The sequence below is a fragment of the Prionailurus bengalensis genome, chromosome D3 (assembly GCF_016509475.1).
Source record: "Prionailurus bengalensis isolate Pbe53 chromosome D3, Fcat_Pben_1.1_paternal_pri, whole genome shotgun sequence".
In the NCBI taxonomy this organism is placed as follows: Eukaryota; Metazoa; Chordata; class Mammalia; order Carnivora; family Felidae; genus Prionailurus; species Prionailurus bengalensis.
In genome coordinates this window covers 29,489,129-29,516,674 of record NC_057356.1, presented here as the reverse complement: position 1 = coordinate 29,516,674, position 27,546 = coordinate 29,489,129, and the positions used below count along the sequence as shown (strand labels likewise).

Genomic DNA, 27,546 nt, shown 5'->3' with positions numbered 1-27,546 from the left:
GGCGCTTGGGAGGCTCAGTTGGTTAAGTGTCTGACTTCGACTCAGGGCATGATCTCACAGCTCTTGAGTTAGAGCCCTGCGTCAGGCTTTGTGATGCCACCTCAGAACCTGGAGCCTGCTTCAGATTCTGTGTCTCTGGCTCTCTTTGCCCCTCTGCCATTCACACTCTCTTTGTCTCTCTCAAAAATAAATAAACATTTTAAAAAATGTTCTAAAAAGTAGAAAAACAACAGAGAAAAATCAATGAAAGCAAAAGTTGGTTCTTTGAAAACATCAATGAAAAACTGACAAACCTTTGCCTAGACTCAGGAAAAAGAGAGGAGACTCCTATTATTAAAATCAGAAATTAAAGTGGAGACATTACTCCCAATTTTACAGAAATAACAAAGATTATATGAGAGTAATATAAACAATTGGGTACACCAACAAATTAGATAACTTAGATGAGATGGACAAACTCCTAGAAATAATCAATCTGCTAAAACTGAACCAAGAAGAATCTAACTAGATCTATAATGACTAAAGAGATTGAATCAGTAACCAAACACCTCCCCTCAAGAGTGCTGAATCAGATGGTTTTACTGATGAATTGTATCAAATGTGTAAAGAATTAGCACAGATCCTTCTATAACTCTCCCAAAGAGGAGTGAACACTTCGTAACTCATTCTATAAGGCCAGCATCAGCCTAACAGTGAAGCCAGACAAAGACACTACAAGAAATTTACAAAATCTTACGAATTTTAAGCCAAACTCCTCAACAAAACACTAGCAAACTGAATTCAGTAGCATATTAAAACGATTATTCACCATGACCATTTGGGATTTATCCTAGGAATGCAAGGATACCTAAATATACAAAAATCAATCAGTGTCATATACCACATTAATAGAATAAAGGAAAAAAAAATCACAATCATCTCAAGTGATGCAGAAAAACCATTTGACAAAACTTAACACACTTTCATAATAAAAACACTTTATAAACTAGGTCTTGAACTCAACAAAAGCTATATATAAAAAAGCTACAGCCAACATCATACTCAATGGTGAAAGTCTGAAAGTTTTTCCCCTAAAATCAGAAATAAGACATGGATGCTTGCTTTTATCACTTCTATTCAACAAAGTATTGGGGTCTCTAGCCAGGACAATTAGGCAAGAAGCAAAAGATATCCAAATTGAAATGGAAGATATAAAACTACCTTTATTCAGAGAGGACCTGATTTTATACATAGAAAACCCTAAAGATTCCACAAATACACACACAAGCTATTAGAACTAATAAATGAGGGTTGCTTAGGTGGCTCGGTTAGTTAAGCATCTGACTCTTGATTTCAGCTCAGGTCATGATCTTGTGGTTTGTGGGAGCAACCCCTGCTTCCACTGGAAGCTAATGCAGAGCCTGCTTGGAATTCTCCCTTCTTCCCTCTCTCTGCCCCTCCCCTGCTCACTGACATCCACACATACTCTCTCAAAATAAATAAATAAAAATTTTTAAAAAATGAATTCAGCAAAACTGGAAGATACAAAAGCAACACAAAAATATCAGTTGTATTTCTATATACAATGAATAATCCAAAAAAGAAACTAACAAAACCATTCAAAATAACATTGTAAAGAATAAAATACCTAGAAACAAATTTAACCAAGGAGACTTAGTTACAGACTGAATGTGTTCCCTCTAAATTCACATACTGAAGCCCTAACCCCCAGTGTGACTATATTTGGGGTCAGCGAGCAATTAAAGTTACATGAGATCATAAGGTGGAGTCCTGATCCAATAGAGTTAATGTACAGTAGCTCTCCTTTATTCACAGGGTATACTTTCTAAGACCCACAATGGATATCTGAAACCACAGATAGTACCAAATCCTATATATACTATGTTTTTTCCCACACATACATACCTATGATAAAGTTTAATTTATAAATTAAGCACAGTAAGACTGACAATAAAAAAGTAGAACAATTATAACACTACATATATACTATAATAAGAGTTATGTGAATGTGGTCTCACTCAAAATATCTTATTGTACAGTACTCTTCTTCTGGTGATGATGTGAGACAATAAAATACCTACATGATGAGATGAAGTGAGGTAAGTGATGCAGGCATTATAATGTAGCATTAGGCTACTGTTGACCTAGAGATATGTCGGAAGGAAGATCATGTGCTTTGGGATCATGGTTGACTTTGGGTAACTGAAGCCACAGATTGGGGCGGGGAGGACCTACCTTACAAGAAAAGCACCAAAGAGCTTTTGCTCTCCCTGTCCATGAATCCAGGAAAGGCCATGTGAGCACACAGTAAGTAGGTAGCCATTAGCAAGCTAGGAAGAGTCCTCCCCAGAAACTAACCCTGTCAGACCTTGATCTAGGACATCTAGTCTCCAGAAATGTGAAAAAATTAATTTCTGTTGTTTAAGCCACCCAGTCTATGGTGTTTTGTTACAGCAGTCTGTGCTAATACAGAAGCATAAGACTTACACACTGAAAATTACAAAACACTGCTGAAAGAAATTAAAGGCCTAAATATACGAAAAGACATCCTGGGTTTACGGATTCGAATACTTAATATTCAGATGACAATACCACCCAAAGATTCAATGTGAACTCTACCAAAATCCCAAGATTTATTTCTGCGAAATGGAAAAACCCATCCTAAAATTCATATGGGATTTCAAGGAACCTTGAATAGCCAAAAAAATCTTGAAGACCAAAGGGGTGACTGGCTGGCTCAGTTGGTAGAGCATGGGACTCTTGACCTTGAGGTCGTGAGTTTGAGCTACACATTGCGAGTAGAGGGAGGGAGGGAGGGAGGGAGGGAGGGAAGGAGGGAGGGAAGGAAGGAAGGAAGGAAGGAAGGAAGGAAGGAAGGAAGGAAGGAAAAAAAGACCAAAGTTGGAGGATGGAGGACTCACACTTCCTATTTCAAAACTTACGACAAAGCTACAGTAACCAAAACAGTGTCTGGCAAAAAGACATACAGACCAACAGAACACAGCTGAGAGCTCAGGAATAAACCCTCACATGTTATGTTCAACTGATTTTTGACAAAGATGCCAACCAAGATCAAAAGGGGGTGGGGGCTGGCTGGTTCAGTTGGTAGAGCATGAGGCTCTTGATCTCAGGGTTGTGAGTTCAAGCCCCACATTGGGTATAGAGCCTACTTAAACAAACAAACAAACAAACAAACAAACAAACAAAAGGGGCACCTGGATGACTCAATCAGTTAAGCGTCCAACTCTTGGTTTCGGCTCAGGTCGTGATCTCATGGTTTGTGGGTTCAAGCCCCACATTGTGCTCCATGCTGATAGCTGAGGACCTGTTTGGAATTCTCTCTTCCTCTATCTCTGCCCCTCCCCCATCACGAGTGTGGGTGCTCTTTTACTCTCTCTCTCAAAAATAGATAAACTTTGGGGGGGGACCAAGAAGACCTACATGACTTGGATTTCTTAAATATGAGCCCCAAAGCACAGGCAACAAAAGAAAAAAAGAGATAAAATGGACTTCATTAAAATTAAAAACTTTTGTTCAAAGGACACTATCCAACCGGAAACTAATGTTAACGCTGTGTATCAACTAGCAGTTGAATTAAAAAAGAGAGAGAGAGAGAGAGAAAGACACTCTCAAGAGTGTGAAAGGAAGGGCGCTTGGGTGGCTCAGTGGGTTAAGCATCCAACTTCGTCTCAGGTCATGATCCCATGGTTCATGAGTTCAAGCCTGGCATCTGGCTCTGTGCTGACAGCTTGGAGCCTAGAGCCTGCTTTGGATTCTGTGTCTCCCTCTCTCTCTGCCCCTCTCCCACTTGTGCTCTGTCTCTCTCTCTCAAAACTAAATATAAATTTTTTTAAAAGTGTGAAATGACAGTCCACAAAATGGGAGAAAATATTTGTAAATCATGTATCTGATAACAGTCTAATATCTAAAATGTATAAAGAATTCCTACAACTCAAAAACAAGGAGAAGACCAACACCCAACTAAAAATGTTTATGGCCACTTTATTCATAATTGCCAAAACCTAGAAGCAGACGAGATGCCCTTCAGTAGGTGAGCAGACAAACTGTGGTCCATCCAGACAGCAAAATATTACTCCATGCTAAAAAGGAGCTGTCAACCCATGAAAAGACAAGGAGGAAACTTAAATGTACTGTATATTACTATAACTGAAAGAAGCCAGTCTGAAAAAGACTACACGCTGTATGATTCTAAACAAATGCCATTCGGAAAAGGCAAAAGTATGAAGACAAGAAAAAAATTAGTGGTTGCTGGGGTAGGGTGGTAGCGAGGGGAGAAGGGTAGGGAAGAATGTGTAAGTAGAACACAGAGGATTTCAGGACAGTGAAAATACTCTGTATGATACTGTAACAATGGATACATGCCATCATACATTTTCCCAAACTCACAGAACATACAGCACCTACAGTGAACACTAATGTAAACTATGAGCTTTAGGTGATGATGACGATGTCAGTTGTAGGCTCATCAATTTTAACAAATGTACCATTCTGGTAGGGAATGTCCATAATGGGGGAGGCTATGCATGCATGGGGCCAGGGAGATATGTAGGAAATCTCTATACTCTTCTCTTAATTTTGCTGTGAAGCTAAAATTGCTCTTTAAAAAAAGAAAGAGGGCAAAGGCCTTGCTTGAATTAACAGAAATAAATATGTTACCCAAAGAACATATACAAATGGCCAATAAGCACATGAAAAGATGTTCAACATTCATAGTCACGAGGAAAAAGCAAATCAAAACCACAATGGAGGGGCGCCTGGGTGACTCAGTCACTTAAGCATCCAACTCTTGATCTCCTCTCAAGTCATGGTCTCATGGTTTGTGGGACAGAGCCCCACATCAGGCGCCGAGATTAAGGCACTGACAGTGAGGAGTCTGCTAGAGATTCTCTCTCCCTCTCTCTCTGCCCCTCCCCCCACTCTCAAACAAAAAGATAAATTTTATGTTGTATATTTTACAATTTTAAAAAATGAAGCAAATTTTTTTTTAATTTAAAAGAAACTTTCAAGAATTCTTGAAGGAACAAAAAAACCCAGTATTTTTCCCAGAAACAAAGGACTGATATACAGACTTCGTACAATTCAAAGAAGTACACTAAAACTCCAAAAGATAACAGATTACAGAAATATAAATAAGAAAAACCTTCAACTACAATAACAAAATTAAAAATGCATTGGGGCGCCTGGGTGGCTCAGTCGGTTGAGCAGCCGACTTCGCCTCAGGTCATGATCTCACAGTCCGTGAGTTCGAGCCCCGTGTCGGGCTCTGTGCTGACAGCTCAGAGCCTGGAGCCTGTTTCAGATTCTGTGTCTCCCTCTCTCTGACCCTCCCCCGTTCATGCTCTGTCTCTCTGTCTCAAAAATAAATAAATGTTAAAAAAAAAAAATAATTAAAAAAAAATGCATGTTACTATGGTCTGAATGTTTGTATAGCCCCAAAATTCATATGTATAATATTTTTAAATTTTTTTAATGTTTGTTTTTGAGAGAGAGTCAGTGCAAGCAGGGGAGGGGCACAGAGAGAGGGAGACAGAATCCAAAGTAGGCTCCAGGCTCTGAGCTGTCAGCACAGAACTGGATGCAGGGCCAAACTCACAACCCGTGAGATCATGACCTGAGCCAAAATGGATGCTTAACCGACTGAGCCACCCAGGCGCCGGCCCAAAATTCATATATTGAAAACCTAGTGCCTAAGGTGATGGTCTTAGGAGGTGGGGCCTTTAGGAAATTATTAGATCATTAGGGAAGAGCCCTCATGAATGGGATTAGTGCCTTATGAGAGGCTCCAGAAAGCTAGCTTGCTCCTTCTGCCATGTGAGGATGCAAGGGAAGTCTGTGACCAGGAACAAGGCTCTCACCAGACTGGCAGGCACTCTGATCTCCAACTCCCAGCCTTCAGAACTATGAGAAATAAATTTCTGTTATAAACTAGATACAGAAAAATAAATTTTCAGATATTTAATTCTGTTGTCTGTTGTTCTAAACTAACCAGCTCCTGGTTATGTAACAGTCTGAATGGGACCAAGACACAAATCCAATTGAGTACTTTTGCACCTATCAAATTGGCAACAATGATTTCTTTCTGTATGCTTGTTTCACAGGCTCTTTACTACATAACTGCCAAATAGTTTTGCAGGCAACCCCACAAAGGCTTTAATAATATAGAAGAGACTAAGCACTTCACACACAAGCACTTACTGAACTTTTACAACAATCAGTGAGATGAAGTACTCCTTTTAGATGTAAGGATATTGGGACAAACTGATTAACTAACTTGCCAAAGATCCCCAAACCAGTTAGGGCAGGGCTGGGGTTCTCACCTGGGGCAATCGGACCCCACAGGCTGGTGCTGAAGTACTGCCATTCAGAACCCAGCAGCAACCTTCATGACATACAAAGAACATGTGCAGGCACTTTGCAGACAGTGGCCATGAGAATATAAATTGGCACAACCTTTCCAGGAGATAACTTGACGATACACAGGCTTATAGATATATATAATATAATCTTCCTTCTGGTCAGGCTGTATTTTAAAATCAAATCTAAAATAAACAGGGGCACCTGGGTGGCTTAGCTGGTTAAGCGTGTGATTTCAGCTCAGGTCATGATCTCACGGTTCATGACTTCAAGCCCCTCTTCCGGCTCTGTGCTGACAGCTCATAGCCTGGAGCCTGCTTCAGATTCTATGTCTCCCTCTCTCTCTGCTCCTCCCCTGCTCCTTCTCTCTCTCTCTCTCTCTCTCAAAAATAAACACTAAACACAATTTTTTAATTAATGAAAATAAAAAATAAAATAAACAAAGATGCACATTAAGACTTTCACATAAAGATGTTCTTGGGCAAATTATTTCACTTAAAAAACATTTTTTAAAATCCATTAACTTTTTTTTTAATTTTTTTTTTTCAACGTTTTTATTTTATTTTTGGGACAGAGAGAGACAGAGCATGAACGGGGGAGGGGCAGAGAGAGAGGGAGACACAGAATCAGAAACAGGCTCCAGGCTCTGAGCCATCAGCCCAGAGCCCGACGCGGGGCTCGAACTCACGGACCGCGAGATCGTGACCTGGCTGAAGTCGGACGCTTAACCGACTGCGCCACCCAGGCGCCCCTAAAATCCATTAACTTTTTAAAACTACACCCAATGTGGGGCTCAATCTCACAACCCTGAGAAAAGAGTTACATGCTCCACCAACTGAGCCAGCCAGGCACCCCTTTCAAGGATAAGTTATTTTAAAACTGGAAAAACAACAATCGAAATGGCCAAAATCAAAGGAATGATTGAATAAATATATTATGGGATTTGTACAGTTATCAAAAATTATGTTCACAGAGTTTCAAGGCAGTGACTAAATGATGAAAGTATGTAATAATTATGAAATTACCAAATGGTTCATTAAAAATTGCATGCCGGGGCACCTGGATGGCTCAGTCGGTTAAGTGTCTGACTTCGACTCAGGTCATGATCTCACTGTTCGTGGGTTCAAGCCCCACATGGGGCTCTGTGCTAACAGCTTGAAGCCTGGAGCCTGCTTCGGATTCTGTGTCTCTCTCTCTCTGCCCCTTCCCCGCTCATGCTCTGTCTCTCTCTGTCTCAAAAATAAATATTAAAAAAAAAAAATTTTTTTTTAAAGTGCATGTAAAAAGGTTGGGAGGAGTTACTAATGGTTAAGAGTGAACATGTTCATTGGGTCAGAAATTCGAGAAGGCTCATCACCATACCTCCAGTTTCTAAAGGGCAGGTGCCCAAAACCTTACTGAATTTCTTTATGTTAGGCTTATGGGATTTTTTTTCTTCCTTAGACATTACCTCTGAATTTCAAATGAAAAAAAAAAAAAAAAAAAAAAAAAACTACATAAAATTAAACACTTAAGGGGAATAAGCCTGAAGTGCCATGGTAACAATGAAGTGTCTCGAGGTAGCACCACACCCGGTTCACTTTCCCTCTCTGGGGGGTCCAAGTCTGTCCTTGCTCTGAGCTATAGCTAGGGACTATTTAACTAAGTAGGACCAGATCCTGTGGTCAAAGCATGCTTCTGGACTACTATGTCTTTATCAGCCTGGCTCTGTTTTCACCCCAGTTGGGTGGACCCCAGGTGAGTCTAGGTAGAAGACTCCCCAGCCCCTGTGGTGCAGGAACACCTGAACCCCAGGTGTGGGGTATGACTGGGGCCATGGAGGGGTTAATTGCCAAGAGCACCGTAACTGCTTCCTTGAAATGCTCCCCACACCAAGCCAGGAGCCCTGGGCAGTAATTGAAGGACACAAGAGAGGGGTGGGAAGAGGCAATGGAATGGGGAGAGAGTAGCTATGGCCTACTGTCTCTGGCACTAGCTTCCCCTAAATGAAAGGCAAGGCTTTGGCCTAGACACTCCCCAGAGCCTGGACTCAAGCACGCTACATTCCACCAGCCAGTCTCCACCTTGGGACTTATGAGACCACAGCTCGTTCCACAGGCTCCACCAAACATGACACCAGATACAGGTCATATGGTCCTGGCCATCCTCCCACTTAGCACCTAACAGTTCTCTACAGCAGACAAGGCCAGAGGTCACCGGCTGAACCTTCCCAGCCAGAGGCTCCTCCACCATCTATATACTGTGCCCTGAGCCCCACCATCGCCAAGCCTGAAGAAATCTAAAGGACTCATCCTCAAAGCCAGACTGGATACTCCCAGGTTTAAAATTTTTGAGTGTGTACTGAAATGCTACAAAAGCATATCTTTCCTTACTTATCCAAATGGTTATGAAAATAAAGCAGGAATCCAATATCTACTGTTGTGTCTCTTTTAAAAAGGCATGATCTGTAACCAGCATTAAGAAGAAAGTATCTACAGTAAGCATGTTCCATGTTCTGTTTTGGCAAAGTAGCCACTCTGCCCACAAGGAAAGAGTCTATACAATAGGGTAGGGCAGGGACAGGCACAGGAGAAGGGCCTGAGGCTCACAGGGAAAGTGGGGATGAAAAGAGGAAGCAGTAGAGGTAGAAGAACAGGAAGGAAGGGGGCACTCATGCAGAAGTCCCGGTTGGGAGCCAGGGAGACTAGAAGGCACACGGTGTCCAAGTAGGCTACGTCACAGACAGATGGTGTGGCTCTGGAGACAGGGCAGAAATAGAGGCAAGGACAGGACTCCTTCATGTACAGTAATAACCTAGTAAGCTATAATGCTGGAAGATGCAGGGACCCCAAGAAACAGCATGAGATGGGCAAGAGACTAAACAAGGTCCCTAAGAGCTCAGAGGAAGCAGCAGGAAGACAGGTGTGAGTGGCGCAAGGTCACAGAACCAGGAGCTGGGACACCGCATGGGCTCCAAAGGCTGGGGAGGCAAGTGGGCTCTAGGGCTGTAGAACCTGAGGCATGAGGACAAAGGGGAGCCCATGTGCTCAGTGTGAGGTGGTTCCAGGAGGGTGGGAGAAACTGGAACTACAAATTGGAGTTAGTACAGGAGGAGACTCGGGGGGTGAGGAGATGAAAAGATGGAAAAAGAGCAGACACTAAATCGAGAGGACAGTAAGGCCACAGGAAGGCCCTTGCCAGGAGCAAGCCTGAGCCTATCTGAAGGCAGAAGTCCATGAGGCAGGGGGAGCATGAGCTGTGGGGTTCAGACAGTGGAAGCAGAGGCCCCAGACAAGACACTGGGTGAGGGGACCAGGTGGGCTTGTTAGACAAAGGGATTTGAGACCAATGGCAGGCACATATTGGAGGGGACCAGGAATAAAGCCCGGAACGCAAGGGTCCAGAGGGTTAGACATCCAGATGCAAAACCAGGTGGGGAAGCAAAGAAAAGATCTAGATGGGAATGTCCGCCATCTCCTAAGAGAGGTCAGAGAAGGCAGCACTGTCTGGACAAATGGGACCAGACACAGAGAAGCCAGGGAAGACAGGAACACAAACACACGCTCCTTTCCTGGGCCGATAACCAAAGAAGTGGAAAGCTCGGGCCCCCCAGAATGTTAACAAAATCACTGCAAAGACAGGATTCTACTTAGGAACCCGAAGTTAGAGTCCCTGCCTTATTATACCCTAGAGTGACAGCCCGCCTCTGTGCCTCTGTTGGCTGCTTCACCTAAGAGCCTACTTGGGAGCAGAGAGGTAAGCCCGGCACACACATCACCTTGAAGAATAATCCGATAAGAAGTGGAAGTGTTCAATACTCACAGGAACAATAAGCCCTTGCCAAGTCAATAAATTAGCTTCATCAACCTGGATGTTACGGAAGTTTTTCATTCCACATTTGCGGATTTCTTCAAGCTCCTGTTGATTAACAAAGCATAAAGGGGTGTCAAACAGGGGAAAGCACCACACATTAAGATCCCTCCTGACTCCCTCAAATTAAACCAAGTGTCAACACCACCAATGACAAAATTTTAAAGTGTGGACTAGACCGCGCCCAGTCTGGTTAAGAGGCCCAGAGCCACAGCGGTCCCCTCAACCCTTGCCCCAGACCAAGACAAACCCCCACCTTGGTGACCCCATGGAACTCGGTGGGACAAATAACTGTCTTCTGCAGACACACTGCCTCCTCTTTGGGCTGGTCACCAGACCTTTCTTTAAACACCCTCGGACCCCTAGACAGGGCAGCCACGTGGCAGGGGCGCAAGAAAGGTGTTACAGACCTGACTTCTTCCAACCAAGATTTATTAAGCTATGAGTCAGGTGTTGAGGATATAAAGATAAACAAAACTGGGGACTAGAGCCAAACACATACCTACCAGGTTTTCTACCCAGTGCTGTAGGTGTGATTTCAGAACTCTGCCTCAGCATGGACACACAGGGAAGAGAACAACTATCCACTCTGGGGTGGAGAGGGGGACATGTGCCTTTCACTGAGCCTTCACTTCCTCGGCTTCAACACAGACCCAGAATCAAACACAACAAAGGGGCAATGACTATGCAACAGAACTCTTTGCAAATGAGGGATTATTATTAAACAGTTCATGCCACAAATGCCATTTGGTCCAGAAAGCACAATCACCATGACTACTTCAGGGCCCTACCTGAGAAGTCTTTAGTCTACAATTGTCTTGTTACTTGTTTCTCAACTGTGCACTGCTGCTTCTCCAACAACTCAAGTCAACATCAAGAGGCATTTTGACCCAAGCCACCCACTGTGCACTAGCCTGCCCACATTCCCAATGTTCCTCCATTCTCAGACACCTGGAGTGACACAATCCCTCCAATGTCTCAACCTGGTCTCTTGTCCTTGGTACAAGTCTCCTCAACATCTCTTGGGTACACTCTTTTCGGCATCCTCAGAGCACCACCTAGCTGAGTTCTGCCTCTCCTGCTGAGCAGGCAGAACAGCTTCCTCACTGGCCCTGGCTTCCTCCTTGTTGGTCCAGCCCACGCACCCTTTTGGAACTTAGAAGCCCCTCTGTGTGTGGTGCTATGGCTCACGATGGCACCGGAGGCTCTGAATAAGCCCAAAAGATCCTCTGCACCTTACATTCCCATCACATAGGCAACAGTTTAAAAGGCCCCATGAGCAAACAATTCCAAAGAAAGTAGGAAGTGAGCCAGTGTTACAGGTTCTAAGTTGGAGGATGTGTGGTATGGAGTAGGCAGAGAAGGACAGTGTGTCAAATGAAGACACAGAACAGGCAGTTGGGATGTGCTGGTGCTTCATGGCAGGCGACACACCCGACCACGCTTCTTCCTACAGGATGCTGCTGCTTGTCAACCCTAGCTGCCCACTACCACCATCTGGCTTAGGCCCCAGCCCTGGAAATTCTGGTCCAGAAACTGTGGGGTGGAGTCTGAAATAGGGATTTTTAACAAGCCACACAGTGACAGGAAAGCTCCACTTCTAAGCAATGCTCAGCTTCCATCAGGAAGCTGGTTGCAATGGTTGTGGCCACTGCGATGGGGAAGGTGTGGTCTGGCTCCTCTTCCCGAGCCTGCAGGGAGGAAAGCATGGAACCTGAGAGACCACTCACTTGCCAACTGCCATCTGGTCTTCTTTCTAATGCCCAAGACTCATCAGAAATGCTCCCCTGGGGACAATGAAACCTTCAGGATGGGGAATAAATAAATCTCACTCTAACACTCTGCCCCACTCCCCAAAGAGCATATAAGCTCCATGAGGGTAAGCTTGAGGGCACGGATCTAAAAGCCTCAGGAGCTCATGGTCATGTTCACTTGCTTAATTATCAGGGTAGTGAAGGGACAGGAAGCTGGGGCTTGAGGAAGAAAAGGCTCTGGGATGGGAAATGCTCTCCATGTATTTTGATTTTCTGATCCCTGGTATAAGATATCAGAGTAAGATTCCTGGCTAGAGACAGAACATATCATATGTCACTTAAGAGCTGAATCTTACCAAGCTATCAGAAATGTTTTAAACCACCTACAGGTAGGAAAACAATTTCAGATAGAACATTGAAACTAGACAACAAATGAGATTATATTCAATTTTCGTGGAAGAAAATTAATTTTAAAATAATCCGTAAATTTACTCTATGGCTTCAGAAATTCACGTACTAATAACAATAGGAAGTATCAGTAATAAACACAAGAAGGTAAATTTCAAAAGAATTACAAAAATGAAGCAAGATGAGACTCAACTGCGGGCGGGGGTGCAGAGAGGGCACCTACTGGTGTTCTGATATCAAGAGATACATGAACAAAGATAAAACAAAAACTGTGGGAGGGGCACCCGGGTGGCTCGGTCCATTGAGTGTCTGACTTCAGCTCAGGTCATGATCTCGTGGTTCGTGAGTTCGAGCCCCGTGTCAGGCTGTGTTGACAGCTCGGAGCCTGGAGCCTGCTTCGAATTCTGTGTCTCCCTCTCTCTCTGCCCCTTCCCTGCTCATGCTCTGTCTCAATCTCTCAAAAATAAACATTAAAAAAAAATTTTTTTTTCAAAAACTGGGGGAAGATGCCATCCCTCTCACCCCCTACTAGAGAAGAATGGGCAACACTAATGTCAGCTGAACTGGGAGGTTCAAGAAATCCAAAGCTCAGTTTATTGATTACTAGTTATCAGATAAACTCTCAACTTGCTATCAAGTTAAGAGACAACCTCCTTTGCATAATTCTAATCAACAAGAAGAAGTGATTGTAAGGCAGAAGTGAGAGAAACCAAGACAAACAAACAAACAAGCAAGCAAGCAAGCCCTGTAATCTCCAGGGAATGCTAGGCAGCGTTTCTCAACAGGGTGGCATAGGCATCCAGATAGGACTCTGCACTTGACCATCCTGAGCCCAGCCCATTACATGCCAAGCATTGTGTCACCACTCCACCCTGGTTTCCCAATATCCTCTAGAGCCCCAGCTGCTGAGAACCACTGGCATCATTGGTAGCCAGGATGCTAAAAGTCCTGCATTGCACAAGCAGTTCCTCCAGATAAGAACTGCTTGGCCCAAAATGCCAATCACACCCCACCAAGGGGAACAACTTGAAGAGGATGGATTCTAGTCATTCAGAGAAAAGACAGGTTCATCTGAAGGTCTGAGATTGGAAAAGGCAAGATGACTCAAGAGGCTTAACAAACCCTCAAGCAAAAGTGCACCCCTATAACTGAGAATAATCCTCAGAGGGAAGAACTGGGGAAGGAATTTAAAGAAACCAATGTAAATTCAAAGTTCAAATTCAAGGGGTGCCTGGGTGGCTTGGTCAGCTAAGTATCCAACTGTTGATTTCGACTTAGGTCATGATCTTGAAGTTTGTGAGTTTGAGTCCTGCGTAAGGATCCATGCTGACAGTGCGAAGCCTGCTTGGGATTCTCTCTTTCTCCCTCTCTCTCTGCCCCTCCTCCATGTGCTCATGCTCTCTCTAAATAAATAAACTTTAAAAAAAATTTTAAGTTCAAATCAAAAGGATATTATTACAAATGATGCGAAAAAAGGGACCTGACAAAGGAAAACTGTGAGTGGCCCGGCTCTAGAACAGAGTCAGGAAGACCAAAACCAAAAAAGACAGGAGCTTACAAAATAAGGCCACAAAAGTTTGTTTCAGTTCTACCAGGAGCAAGAAGCTGTCCTGGGTCAGCTGCTCCAGGCTGATGGCGCCAGTACTGACAAACCAAGAGAAGAGTGCGAGGGAAAGCAGAACCAGCCAGTGAGCTCATTCCTTCCCCCAGTAGGAGACAGCAGGCTTCCCACCCAGAGCAAGTGATGAGGGAGAAAGACAGCAATGCTTCTCAAAATGAGGTCTATTTCTGAGTCCAGAGGTGGATCTCAGTGTATTGAGGGAACTTGAAAGAGCCTGGGTATGCTGCCCAGCTCTTCAAAAAGAGAAAAGTCCACTGCCCAGACTATAGCCCAGAGAGCTTGATGCCCATGCCAGGCAGGAGTGTGGCACAGTCCAGAAACACACTACTGCCTAACAATTCTGCAGGCACTAACAGGAGACAGCCCTGGCCCTGCACAGAAGCCTCGGCTTATCCCTGAGAGGACAGCAGGAGTCAGCTATACATAGTGAGCTCTCGGTCACATAACTCCAATGTATGCATCCAAGTTCAGGCAAAGTAGTTAACAGTCCCCCCCCCGCCTTCTCTGGAGATCTATGCTGGTGCCTGGAAAAGCAACCATTCAAAATCTCCCGGGGCAACCCTCACGCAGCACTGACGGAGAACCCTTCAGGAGCCAGCGATTCTCAGCTAGCTGTGGCCATGGTCCTCTTTAAGAAATCCATTCAGCAGACAGATGGGGGCGCCTGGGTGGCTCAGTAGATTAAGTATCTCACTCTTGATTTCTTCTTCTTTTTTTTTTTAAATGCTTATTTATTTTTGAGAGACAGAGTCAGAATGTGAGTGGGTTAGGGGCAGAGAGAGAGGGAGACACAGAATCTGAACCAGGCTCCAGTCTCCGAGCCGTCAGCACAGAGCCCGATGTGGGGCTCGAACTCACAGAGTGTGTGAGATCATGACCTGAGCCGAAGTCAGACACTCAACCGACTGAGCCACCCAGGCGCCCCTCCCACTCTTGATTTCGGCTCAGGTCATGATCTCAGTTTCACGAGTTCAAGCCCCACATTGGGCTCTGTGCTGGCAGCATGGAGCCTGAGACTCACTCACTCTCTCTCTCTCTCCCCCTCCCCCACTTGCACTCTGTCTCTCACAAAATAAATAAAAACTTAAAAAAAAAATAATAAGAAAACAAGAAACATATGCAATCACCCCGTGTGTCTGGGAAGCAGCTGGGAGCCAAGTTTGGCTGGAGTCTTAACTAACATTAGGGGACTCTCAATTAAGAGTGTACCCAAAGGCCCAGGGGGAATTGTTCAACAACCACATGCAGAGAGATGGGGCAGAGAGGGAGTGTGGAGGGAGAAAACCTGACTTGTGCTGAGGCCTCATTCTAGACTTGCAGAAACAGTCTCCTGAGTAAGGCTGGGCACCTATGCCAGGGGATCCCCCAGTGACTGTGAGCTGCACTCCTCCTTAAGAACTACCATGCCCATCCAATCCTGTCTTTTAGAAAGGAAGATCCTGAAGCCCTGATTAATTCAGTGTCATTTCCATGACTAGAAATAAGCTCCTAAAAGAGCTAACACCTCCCACTAAGCCAGGCACACAGAAGCAACGTAAGGAATCCTTCCAGCTGCAACAAGTTTGTGGTAATAGAAACCCAGAAATCTTCCTGAACTTTTTTTTTAAAAAGTGAATGCTGGGCACCTGGGTGGCTCAGTTGGTTAAGTGTCCAACTTTGGCTTGGGTCATGATCTCACAGTTCATGGGTTGGAGCCCCACGTCGGACTCTGTGCTGACAGCTCAGAGCCTGGGGCCTGCTTCCGATTCTGTGTCTCCCCCTCTCTCTGCCCCTTCCCACTCATGCTCTTTCTCTCTCTCTCAAAAATAAACATAAAAAATAAATTAAAAAAAAAAGAAAAAGAAAAACATAAGGCAGAGGAGTTGCTAAGAACACATCACCACCACACTCCCCTTAGGCGGGCAATAGCTTAATGTCACCACTTATAAAATCCCAACAATAAACAAATGGAGAGATGCCAGGGAAGAGGTCATCTTCTAGGAAAGAGCGTTATTTCTGGGGACAACCTCCAGAAATGAAGATGCTAGGGAAAGTGCATACCTTCGGTGTAGGAGGCATACACCAAAAGCAGCCATGTGAAAAGCAGGAGCAAGACTCTGAGAGAGAAGCATGAGAAGTGGTTGGTCACAAGAACATTCTGCAGTGTTTACAACAGACAGCACACAGAATAAGACTGGAAGCTCACAGACACTCAGAGATGGGCAAGTCAGGCATATTAGCTTCTTACAGATGGTAAAACTGAAGTTCAGAGAAGCCCAAATCACAGACCCTTTATAGGGTAGGGCCAGGGCCAGGACCAGAAGCAAACCTAGAATCTCTCTCAGCCACACAAAGCAATAGGTGAGGGTGGCAAGGGGTTCCACTAGAAACAGGCAATGCAGGGGCTCTTATTTCTTCAACAAGATACTTGCAGAGCTTAGCTTCCCAAAATTTATAATGACAAAAGCATGAACATATATAGCATTTGCCCTAGCCCTTCACAGCTGGTCGTTGTTTATGCCGTGCAAGGAACATTTCTAGGCTTGTCTTGTCCAGACAAAGTGAAACCTGGCAGATGGAGCTGCATGTCTAAGGGGAAGTTACACAAACCTGCCTTAAATCTAAGTACAGGGATGCCTGGGTGGCTCAGTTGGTTAAGCGCCCAACTCTTGATACCAGCTTGATCGTGAGATCAAGCCCCAAGTCAGGTTCCGTGCTAAGCGTGGACCCTGCTTGGGATTCTCTCCCTCCCTCTCTCTTTCTCTACCCCTTCCCCTGCTCACACACACACATTGTCTCTCAAAATAAATAAATAAGCTTTTTTTTTTAATCTAAGTACAGTATAGCTCTCAAATACCAGCTACACAACTGGGAGGACATTAGTTATTTGAAAAAGCCTCTTCCTGCTTTTTTGTGTGATGATAGCCAAGTAGCTAATCTTGACAGATATGTGCTTTCCAAGCTCACACAAAGCAATCAGTGGCAAGGATACTAAATCATGACTTTAATTCAAAATACTGTAGGAGTGCCTGGGTGGCTAAGTTGGTTGAGTGTCCAACTTCCACTCAGGTCATGATCTCGCGGCTCATGGGTTTAAGCCTGGCATCAGGCTCTGTGCTGACAGCTCAGAGCCTGGAGCCTGCTTTGGATTCTGTGTCTCCCTCTCTCCCTGCCCCTCCCCTGCTCGCATGCTCTGTCTCTCAAAAATTAACAGTTAAGAAAAAATTATATCAAAATACCGTATATGTTTAGATATATACAGGTTTAGATATATATAGGTTTCAGAGCCCCGCAAATATGATTCTCTTATTTCAATTAATAGTTAGCAAAGGAGGCAGGACCCACAGAAACACATCACCCCTTCCACGGGTCAGCAGTATACCATCTTACACTTAGTTATTTTCACAACTAACATATTTAAATACTATCACAACTCTATGAAGTAGTTTTATCATCCTACTGCAGAAATCAGGACACAGAGGCTCAAGGTGATGGCACAAATGAGTCCGTGATAGAAGTTAAGATCTGAACTTGACCACAGCACACTGATCCAGGATGGTGGGCCACTTGTCAAGAGGTCATTCTAAGAGGGTATGGCTGAAGAGAACACTCAGTACAAGCTTATAGGCATACACTGCCCGCACACCTCTGGGCAAGCATGGCCCAGGCCCAGCTGAGTGGACTCTGATGCCAGCTCCACACAGTCAGCTTCCGTATGTCAGCCTGGCTCCTGGAATATGTTTCTGCTGAACATGGTTGTATGAACATGGTTGTACATGGCATTCTTGAGTCCAGCACCCCAGCACAAGTGACTGGAATGGGAACCACATGTGTAAAACACATGGCAGATCTCCTTCTGTAAGGTTAGCTTTCCTGAGCTGAGCTTTCTTAACAAGATGTACATTGGTGTGAAGGACATATTTTACAAACCATGTCAGAAAGCACTCAGAGGCTGTTCAACTTCTGAGTCGTACCCACTCCCTGATCCTGTGATAGAATCAGGCACCATCCTCGCTCAGAAAGACAGACCACCACCATGAGCACTAGATTTGACGTTACTGACTTGCTTGCAAATGTGCCTGCTGGGCTAGGGACTGTGAAAACAGCATTTTCCTCTGCTGCTGAACTATGTTGGCAAAAAAGCAGAAACAAAATCTGATAAGATCATGAAGCAAAGAAAACTATAATCAATACAGACCTGGAATTATTACAAACTGAACAAAAAACCCACCACCTGACCTGAAATGAATTCCCCTCCTCTCCACCTTGTTCCTCCTTAAAAACCAAAAGCAGTCATGTGAGCAGGAGCAAAACCCTGAGAACAGGGAGGCCTGGGCAATGAGTGTGCCCAGTGCCACTGCCAGCCTGTGGGTGGTACCCCCGCCCCAAGCCTCAGCCTCTTGTCTGTCAAGGGTGTTCCTCTCAGCTCTGGAATTCTAAAGAGACTGTGGCGAGGGCCAGGAGCAAAAACGGATCAGCCACCAGAAGCAACCTTTCTTAACTTTCTGCTTCAGGGCTGAAAGAGAAGACAGAAAGCAACAATTTTATTTCTGGGACTGCAACTACTTCTTCAAAGTATTTCTTGCAAACTCCCACCCCTTACTGCCAGCTCAGCATCTTTCCGTGCCTTCCACAGCACCTGGACTCATCTTTGGACACAGTGACAGTCACTGCACGGCACATACATGAAGGACACGAAGAGATAATGTAAGTGTGAGATTCAGAGATACCGGAAAGACAAAATTTTGAATTCAAGAGCTTTTTAATTTTGTTGGAAAAAGTAAACATTTTTTGAACAAAGATATATTCACACAGCTGCCTCAAGAAACTTCTTGCTAATCCTAAGGAACAGGTTATTTCAAAAGGCAGAAGAGCAGGGTGGGAAAGAGAATGGGCTCTGCCTGGGTAATGAGGTCGTGTCCAGGCATGGTCCAACCCACCTTTTCAGTACCATCTCCAAGCCCCTACCCTCCTGCCAGGCTGTTCTGTCATTGCCCTGGGATATGTTTTGCTCACTCCCGATAATAACAATCTATGTGTATCTAACACTTAGGATATGCTAAGCACTCTCTGGAGCATGTGACATATACTAACTCATTTCACTTTCGCACACAGATGAAGTAACTAAAGCACAGAGATTAAGTAATTTGCCCAAGTTCCCACAACTAAGATATGGCAGGCCCAGTACACAACCTCCAGAACCTGAGCTCTTAACCAGGATACCATATTCTCTCTCCCAATAGCTTTGAATGAAACACCCTTTCCTCCCCACTTTTTATTGGGGTGAGGGTTAGGTTTACCTATGCCCTCAAGAACAGACAGATAGGATGAGACTGTCTAGAGGAAACCCAGAGGCAAAGGCTCTCACATGTGAGCAGCCTGCTGCTACTCCTGAATGTTACAGCTGAGGATACATCTGACCCCCTCAACTGAAAGGCCCAGACATCTCTATGCCACCTGTCCTTAAACTCATCAGCATCACCTTCTGCAATGCCCCTTCATGGAGAGACAAGTCTTCAGCGGCTGGCCAGAGAATGTAGCCCTGCAGGGAAGACGGAAAGAGGGAAAGCTCATAGTTCTGGAGGGCCAGGTGCACTGGATATACCAACCTAGGGTAAAACCAGGCCACTTACCCAGTGCTTCTGGAAAGTGCCTCAGGGCTGGACTAACTGAAACCAAAGGAAGGGACTGCACAAGGTCAGAAGCAGGCAGCTGTTTGGGGGGGGGGGGGGGGGGGAGTGAACTGTCACTGCGGTTCCCCAGGGCATCTCTCCTAGCCACCACCCACATCCATTTTGAGGGATGAGAGCTACTAAACCTTACTGGCTGCCAGGCCCCCCCCTTCTCCAACAGCCCAAACCCTTGCCTATGCTTCAAGGGCCAGACCAAGTTCCACCTTCTTCTCAATGTCAGAGGATCTTTCCCCTTATACTCCATTATTCAGCTGGCAAACATCCAGCATACAGTGGACAGACCAGATTTCCTTTGTTCTAGGCATATGCCATTTTTTCTCCCTCACTGAGCTCCTCGAGTGCAGAGCTAAGAGGAGGTGCCTGTGAGTTGAGTCCTAAAGGACAAGAAATTACCTTGATGTAGAGAAAGGGCAGGGATACCCATCAAGAGACCCCGGGGTGCAGAGCATGTGTAGGGGATCCCATGGGCAAGTGCAGAGAGAAAAGACTCGCGAGATCAGACTTTGAAAGAACATGCTAAGGAATGTGGGGTTTTAAATACAGATCTCTGACCTCCCGAATTTAGCTCCAACCTCTGAGAGCAGGGCCTGAGCCCTGAGCATGTGTACCTCTCATGGACACACTGCCAGTTAAGAATCATGTGGGACTGAGGATAGACTGGTGAGGAATAAAAGGAAACTACCAAGGAGTCTAGTGCAAGTGGCCCACCACAAATGGATGGCTTGAACTAAGGGAGTGGTAGAGAGGGTGGAGAAAGGCAGGCAGAGGCCAGACAGGATAAAGGCCTAGTTCAGCAGAATCTGGCAAGTGGCTAGATGTGGAATGTGGAGGCGAGGTGGGCTTCTCCAGGTTCTTCCTTGAGTGGCTGAGTAGACAAGTGGATCATTAACTGAGAAAGGCAAGACAAGAGAAGCGTGGGGGCTGTGGGGACACAAGTTTGGACAGCCACAGGTCTATATGCCATTCAAAGGGAACTTCTCCAGGCTGTTAGATACAAAGTCTGGGCTCAGGAGAGATATCTTGGGGTCCTCTAAACGTTAATCCCTAACTTCCTGTTGCAGTAAAGAAAATAGAAATCTCTCTTGAACATTTAGTGATACTTTTCAATGGAATGAGAATTTTCCAAGTGATTTGGTACAATATACTGCTAATTTGACAAACTCTTTATAGAATTATAAAAAGGCCAGAATAGGTCCACCAAGTACCCTGAGACAAATGTTTTTGCTCTAGTATATACCCTAAGAAAAGGTCCCAAATGTTGCAACAAACAAGTCCATTCTCTTTCCCAGGGCCTGTCCCAATTTTCTTTTAATAGGGAAACATTTACAATGAGCATCATTAAGGGAAGCTGAAATAGTCCGAACTTACTGGGATTTTACATTTAGAACAAAAAAAAAATACAATGTTTTTCTCAATTCCCTAAAACCAAGTGGATTCAGGACATTTATACCGGCATAACATCATCTGAAAAACTCCCCTCACCCTCTGACACACCTACCAGACACACGTTCACAGCTCTATCGTGTTAATTACCCAACTTCAGAGAACATAAACTTGTATTCAAAAGCAAACCGGTTTATTGCTTTTGAATTCCAAGGAAAGAACTATTATTAGTGACTCCTCTTACTTATTCCCGTGTAGTTATGGACTGAAAGTACACCATTACAGAGTTCTGACTGAACATCATTTAAGTAGTATTAAAAGGTTGCTACAATCTCAATTCCTCATCTCAACAGTTACAGCATAATGACTGGCAACATGTCACATACCCCCTTCTTAAATCCACAACTTCCCCCACTGAGAAAAGCCCTTCTGGGAAGATACTTAGCTGGAGGGCCCCTAGGGGAGATGTGTGCAATTGAGAGGCTGAAAAGAAATGATGAGACTGCAATCAATTTCCTTAGCCACACCTACAGGTTTCACTTTTGTAGCTATTTCCCTCCCTGATAGAAGCAATGGTTACAATCTGGTTGTTACCATCAATGCTGAATTTGCTGCTTGCAAATTAAAATGTATTTAATGTTTTATTAACATTCTTTCCTAAAAAGGGTTCTGAAAAAGGCTAATCCTTTTAGCAAATGCTTTTTAAATTAAAGACTTTAGTCTATGGGGGAGGGGAAGAAAAAAAAAGAGGTTGGAGAGGGAGAGAGCCAAAGCATAAGAGACTCTTAAAAACTAAGAACAAACTGAGGGTTAATGGGGAGTGGGAGGGAGGGGAGGGTGGGTGATGGGTATTGAGGAGGGCACCTTTTGGGATGATCACTGGGTGTTGTATGGAAACCAATCTGACAATACATTTCATATTTAAAAAAATAAAAATAAAGACTTTCTCATACTCACTTTGCCTAAAATAACTTCTTAGCCAATATATGCAAATACTCTACTTTCAATAATGTATCTTATACAGTCCATGGTTACAAAGAAATCAGACTCTGAGTGTCCTGGAAAATAGTTTTTGAGGAAATCTAAAGTTCTTTAAGATGTAATTCATTTGATTATTCAGCATGTTTCTTTCATCATCAAAAACCCCTTTATTTCCACCCCAAGTATTGATCAATATGCACCAATAATTTATTGTTGTTTTTAACCAGCTTAAACACTGACTCCCAGAGCCAGTGATCTAAGTCATTTAACCAGCATTCCTCTACTGAATTGAAAGAGTTTCCATCCTCAACTCAAGAAACTACACAGTCCTCCATGTGTCCTTGGAGTAAGAAAAGAGGCATGGACTTTGGGATTTGAAACTAGGGAGATTTAACATCTTCTCTCCCCACACTGGTCTGCTTGCTACTCCACCTCAGGTAACACTCAACCTATCTAAGCCTCATAATTCTCTCATTTGTAAAATAAAGATGATAATATGCTAACTTAAAGTGTTAACGGAAAATAATTTATGTAAATGATCTAGCACTTAAAAGTACTTAGGGGCGCCTGGGCTAAGCTTCCAGACTCTTTGATTTCTGCTCAGGTCATGATCTTGCAGTTTGTGAGTTCAGGCCCAGCATCCAGCTCTGTGCTGACGGTGCAGAGCCTGCTTGGGATTCTCTCTCCTCTCTCTGCCTCTCTCTCTCTCTCACTCTCCCTCTCAAAAATAAACACTAAAAAAATAAAAAATAAAATAAAAAATAAAATAAAATAAAGTACTTAATGTTACATGTTTGTTTGTTTTTTTTAATTTTTTAAAATGCTTATATTTTGAGAGCGAGAGACAGAGCACGAGTTGGGGAGGGACAGAGAGAGAGGGAGACACAGAATCTGAAGCAGGCTCCAGGCTCTGAGCTGTCAGCACAGAGCCCAATACAGGGCTTGAATCCCCAAATTGTGAGATCATGACCTGAGCTGAAGTTGGATGCTTAACTGACTGAGCCACCCCAGGTGCTCCATACATGTTCTTTCTAAGCTCCAATTTTTGGAAACATAAAAATAATTTAAAAACCATAGGAACTCCCCTGTCAGAGCTCTGGAAGCCTGGGAACCCCAAATTAGGTCAACTTGGGTAGACTAGGGGATACCAAGATGAATTGGGTCAAGATTCCTGTCCTTAAGGAACTCAGAACTCTAGGAAAGGCAAGTCTAACACAAATGTGATTGGGACAAGTGCTCAAAGAGAAACATAAAGAAAGCACTGTGTTGGGGCGCCTGGGTGGCGCAGTCGGTTAAGCGTCCGACTTCAGCCAGGTCACGATCTCGCGGTCCATGAGTTCGAGCCCCGCATCAGGCTCTGGGCTGATGGCTCAGAGCCTGGAGCCTGTTTCCGATTCTGTGTCTCCCTCTCTCTCTGCCCCTCCCCCATTCATGCTCTGTCTCTCTCTGTCCCAAAAATAAATAAACGTTGGGAAAAAAAAAAAGAAAGCACTGTGGTCAAAGGAGGAAACAACTTATTCTGAAGGGGTTTGGGGGAGAAGGCCTCACAGAGTAACTAGCATTGGAATTGGACCTAGGACTTCCATGAAAGGGAGGAGAGGCAAGGGGAAGGTAGCCTTTCTCAGGTAGATCAAACAGCATGTGCAAAGGACACCACATAGCAAGTAAGTAAGAAGAGCAGGGGGCTCTGGAGTCAGAACTTGAGTGAGGTCACAGCTCACCCTCCCTAGCTAGGAAAATTGGGGCAACCCAACGAATCCCTCAGCATTCCATTTTTTCACCTACAAAATGGGAATAATAATGCCTACTTTCAGGGAGGATTAAACATGATCATGAATGTGAAGTACTGGGCAGCACAAAGTAAAAGCTTAAAAAAAAAAGGTAGCTATTATGATTTGCAAGGGTAGTGGGAAAACAAGGGGCAGGAGGTGAGGCTAAACAGATTACTTTCAGCCAGCCTAGGAAGGGTCTTGCATGCCAAATAAGAAGTTAGGATTAACTGCTGAGGACTATAAAATCAGAGAGGTTTTCAATAGGGATGAAAGGATTAAAAATTTGCTTTAGAAAAAGAACTTTGGTGTCCAAGAAGGGGAGTCAGAAAAACTCAGTATGTACTTGGAAAAGCATCTGAGAGATGAGGGTATGGATTCAGGTAATTTCGGTAAGATTAGGAAGGAAGGCACACACTCAACTCTCTCTAAAGTAAAATCCACAAGGCTTAATGGGTGACTGCATTTGGGGAGAAGAGTACAGAAACAAGTGAATAACAGTCCTCTCATCTGGATGACTGGGTGAATGGTGGTGTCACCGCAGAAAAGAGATGAGAAGTTTGGAATCTGCTGACTGTTCTTTTGTGCCCACTTCTAACCCAGTTTTATGAAGTTAAACGTCGTCTCCAGCCCTTACTGAACAAAAGAAATGTTCCCAGGGAGGGAGGGCCCAGAAGCTGTGACTCCAAGTTCAACGTCTAGTTCCAACAAGCACCGCTCTGCCCAAGAGGAATCCTAGCTCTTCATCTCCTCTCAGGAAATCAGCTCCTGCTCTTTTTTATTTCCGGCTCGATGCAACCCGGCAGCACTACCGGGGCGCCAGCTCACAAATCTTGGCGAGGTCGGCTCCGGAGGGCGCCGGCAAACATACTCGGGAAAGAACTAAGCCAGTTTAGCATCTGTAATCCTCACCAAAGGAGCCACTTAACAAGAAGGCACCCGCTGCATTCAAGATACAAAGTACCAAGTTATTTTTATAAACTTTGGCCGGTTTGAGTTCGAACGATTGAAGCCAACCCCCACCCCCCAAAATGGCACTTTTGCTTCAGCAAGGAAAGGAGATCCGGATGACTAGAAGTGGTAGGTTGAAAAGGAGACGGGGAAGGAGAACCGCGCTGCAAATGCGGCCGACCCTACGCCTTCCTGGAGTTGGAACTTACCCGCTGTGTGACTCTGCAGTCACAAGGCGACAGTTTGCTAGGACCCAGCACAATTTCAAACGACCCACCAACAAACTGACCTAACTTTTGTCGCCCGACCTCCTTCTTCCTTCCCCAGCCCGAGCCTCCCGGCCTCCGGAGCTGCGACCCGGCCGAAAGGGGCACCAAACCCAGTGCGCTGCGGCCCAGGGCGGGGCGGCTCCGCGGCGCGGGCTCCCGGCCGGAGCTCCGGCGCTCAGGCCTTCCCCGCGGGCGCCCGGTTCGGGACCTCCCGCCCGGGCCCCCACATCAACACCGCTCTGGGTCCGGGAGGCCGCCGCCACTAGAAGGACCCTGCCCGCTTCCGGGCGGAGGACGGTGTGGACGCCCCGGGCCAGGCGGAGGGGCCAGCGGCAGCTCCCAGCGCGGCCTGACGCTCCCGCCCAGGCTGCGGCCTAGGCGGCCCCGTTAGCTCCCCCAGCCCGCGTGCGGTCCGGAGGGGCGGTGGGACCACGTAGAAGCGGGAGACCGAGCGGCGGCGCCCCGAGGAGTCCCAGCCCGCCGCGGGGACCCCGGGCCCGGGACGCCGCACCTCCCTGCCCGGCCGGCGCCGGAGAATGGTTTTTACCTTCATCAGCCTCCTGCTGGCCGCCATCTTGGATCTGGTGCTGCTACTTCCCCAGAATGCATCGCGGCCGGCCGGGCGACTGGAGCCCCCGCACTTCCTGGAGCGGGGGAGGGGCGGGCCGGGCACTCCCCGACGTGCGAAGTGCCTACTGTGTGCTGGCCACGGTGCTCGATGAACACAGGTGAACGGGTCTGGCGGAAACCTTGCCTTTACGGGCCGTCCAATCGGATGGAAATTACAAAGCGTGCTTGGCACACAGTAGGCGCACAATAAATAATGGCTGCATAAAATAAGATCATTGAATAACCAAGATTATTCCGGACACTGATAAGTGCTGTGAAGAAAAGAAAACTGGGTGGTGGGAAAGTGACTCTGGAGACCTACTTTTCCAATGAAAGCCTCACTGAGGAAATAGTATTAATAACACTGGAACCTACAGAGCGCAGCTCCCCCCTCCAGTGCTTCATTTTCCTTAGTCTTTGAAACCACCCTGTAATATGGTTATCATTAACAGCCCATCTCACAGAAAAAGCAAAGAGAAGGCCAATGATTTGCCCAAGGTCATGCAGCCAGCTAGGAGCAGAGGGTGAGCTGCTGGCTCCAGGGCCAACGCTGGAAACTGAAGGATGGGATAGAGCAGCTGAGAGGCTGGGAGATTGTTTCAAGCAGGAGAAAAGGCGCTGACAAAGGCCATGTGCCTGTCTAGATGGCCAGAATGGAGTAAGAAGTATTAGAAGGAACAAGGGAGGCAGGTGACAGACCGGGACAGCCTTACAGGAACAGAAGGGATTTGGCTTTTCTTCTATGCTCTGTGAGAGACCATGTGTGTAGCAGCCACCTAGTCAGATAAAATGTTTAAGGAAAGTACTATGATTGAAGAATGGGGAATGGAGGGGGATAAGCAGGGGAGTAGGGGCCATTTGGAAGCCTGCTGTAGCCAATCAGGCAAAAGTGATAGTGGTTGGGACCTAGGGTGTCAGTGTAGGCAAGGAAAAAGGTACCGTTTCAGTACACATTTAGGCCATGTGAAGGCATTTTTCTTCATTCTAAGAGCAATGAGTTTCCCATGAAAGGGGAGAAGAAGAAAGAACTGGAGATTTTGTAGCCTGGAATGGAGCCGGCCTTCCTCACAGTGTCCTGGGAGCCCAGGTTTGATATGGGTTGGGAGGGATGAGATGACAAGCCTCATGCCATCAAGATTCTGTTTGCCTTTTATCTCTCCCCAGGGCTGGCACACAGTGGGTGTTCAATAAACATTCAGCAAATGTGTGAGGGACTCCATTAGCCAGGTCCCTAGAGGCATGGGGGACTTGGAAGTCTGACCTGGAGACTAACTCCATGATCATACTGTGTACACCGAACCTGGTGCTACATTGGCCCAGGTCAAAGAAAGACAGCTTTATTGGGAGCCTGCCCTGAAGAATTCCAAGGCAGTTGAAGAAGCACAGTGATTCCCTCAACCTGGACATGTGAAGCTGGCAATAGAAGGCGAGGTTCAGTGAGGGCAAATGAAAAAAGCTAGCCTTTGCTGCGGCATCTTCCTATTCCCTCACCATCACCTTGCAAGACGGCTCCCTTGCAGGTGAGGAGTGAAGGTTCTAAGCAGCAGAGTGCCACTGTTAAACAAGCATACAGAGAAATGTAACCAGTCCCAGTGGAAAAGGTACCTGGTCTTCGGGGCCCCTCCCCTACTCTAAAACCTTTATTTCTGCCCATGGAAAGCCTGGCTTCTGATCATGCCAGATCCTTTCCACTCAGCTAACTCATGTTCATTCGGACCTGGCCTTAGTGTCACTTCCCTGAGCCTTCCATTAAAAGTGGCCTCTTCCTCCTCTTCCACTCCTCCTCCTCCTCCTCCTCCCAGACTCCAGGCCATTCTGGATACAACTTACCACATGCTGCTTCTTCTCCCAATCATCACAGGGTCCTGGATGCTCACCTGCTGGGTTCAGAGAGGTAGATAACAA

At 45.5% G+C, this 27,546-nt stretch overlaps 1 protein-coding gene across 2 annotated transcripts in view; it reads right to left on the bottom strand.

Annotated features, from left to right (window-relative positions):
* Window positions 1-25,705, bottom strand: part of UBE2L3 (ubiquitin conjugating enzyme E2 L3) — a 55,451-nt gene extending 29,746 nt beyond the window's left edge. Inside the window, exons 1-2 of one of the 2 annotated variants that reach the window (XM_043558213.1) lie at window positions 25,580-25,705; window positions 10,177-10,272 (exon numbers count right to left, since the gene is read on the bottom strand). In XM_043558213.1, the coding sequence (XP_043414148.1) occupies window positions 10,177-10,272; window positions 25,580-25,606 (123 nt within the window). In that variant the 5' untranslated portion in view covers window positions 25,607-25,705. The remainder of the gene's footprint in view (window positions 1-10,176; window positions 10,273-25,579) is intronic. The other variant, XM_043558214.1, reaches the window with a different exon arrangement.
* Between the last annotated feature and the right edge of the window lie 1,841 nt (window positions 25,706-27,546).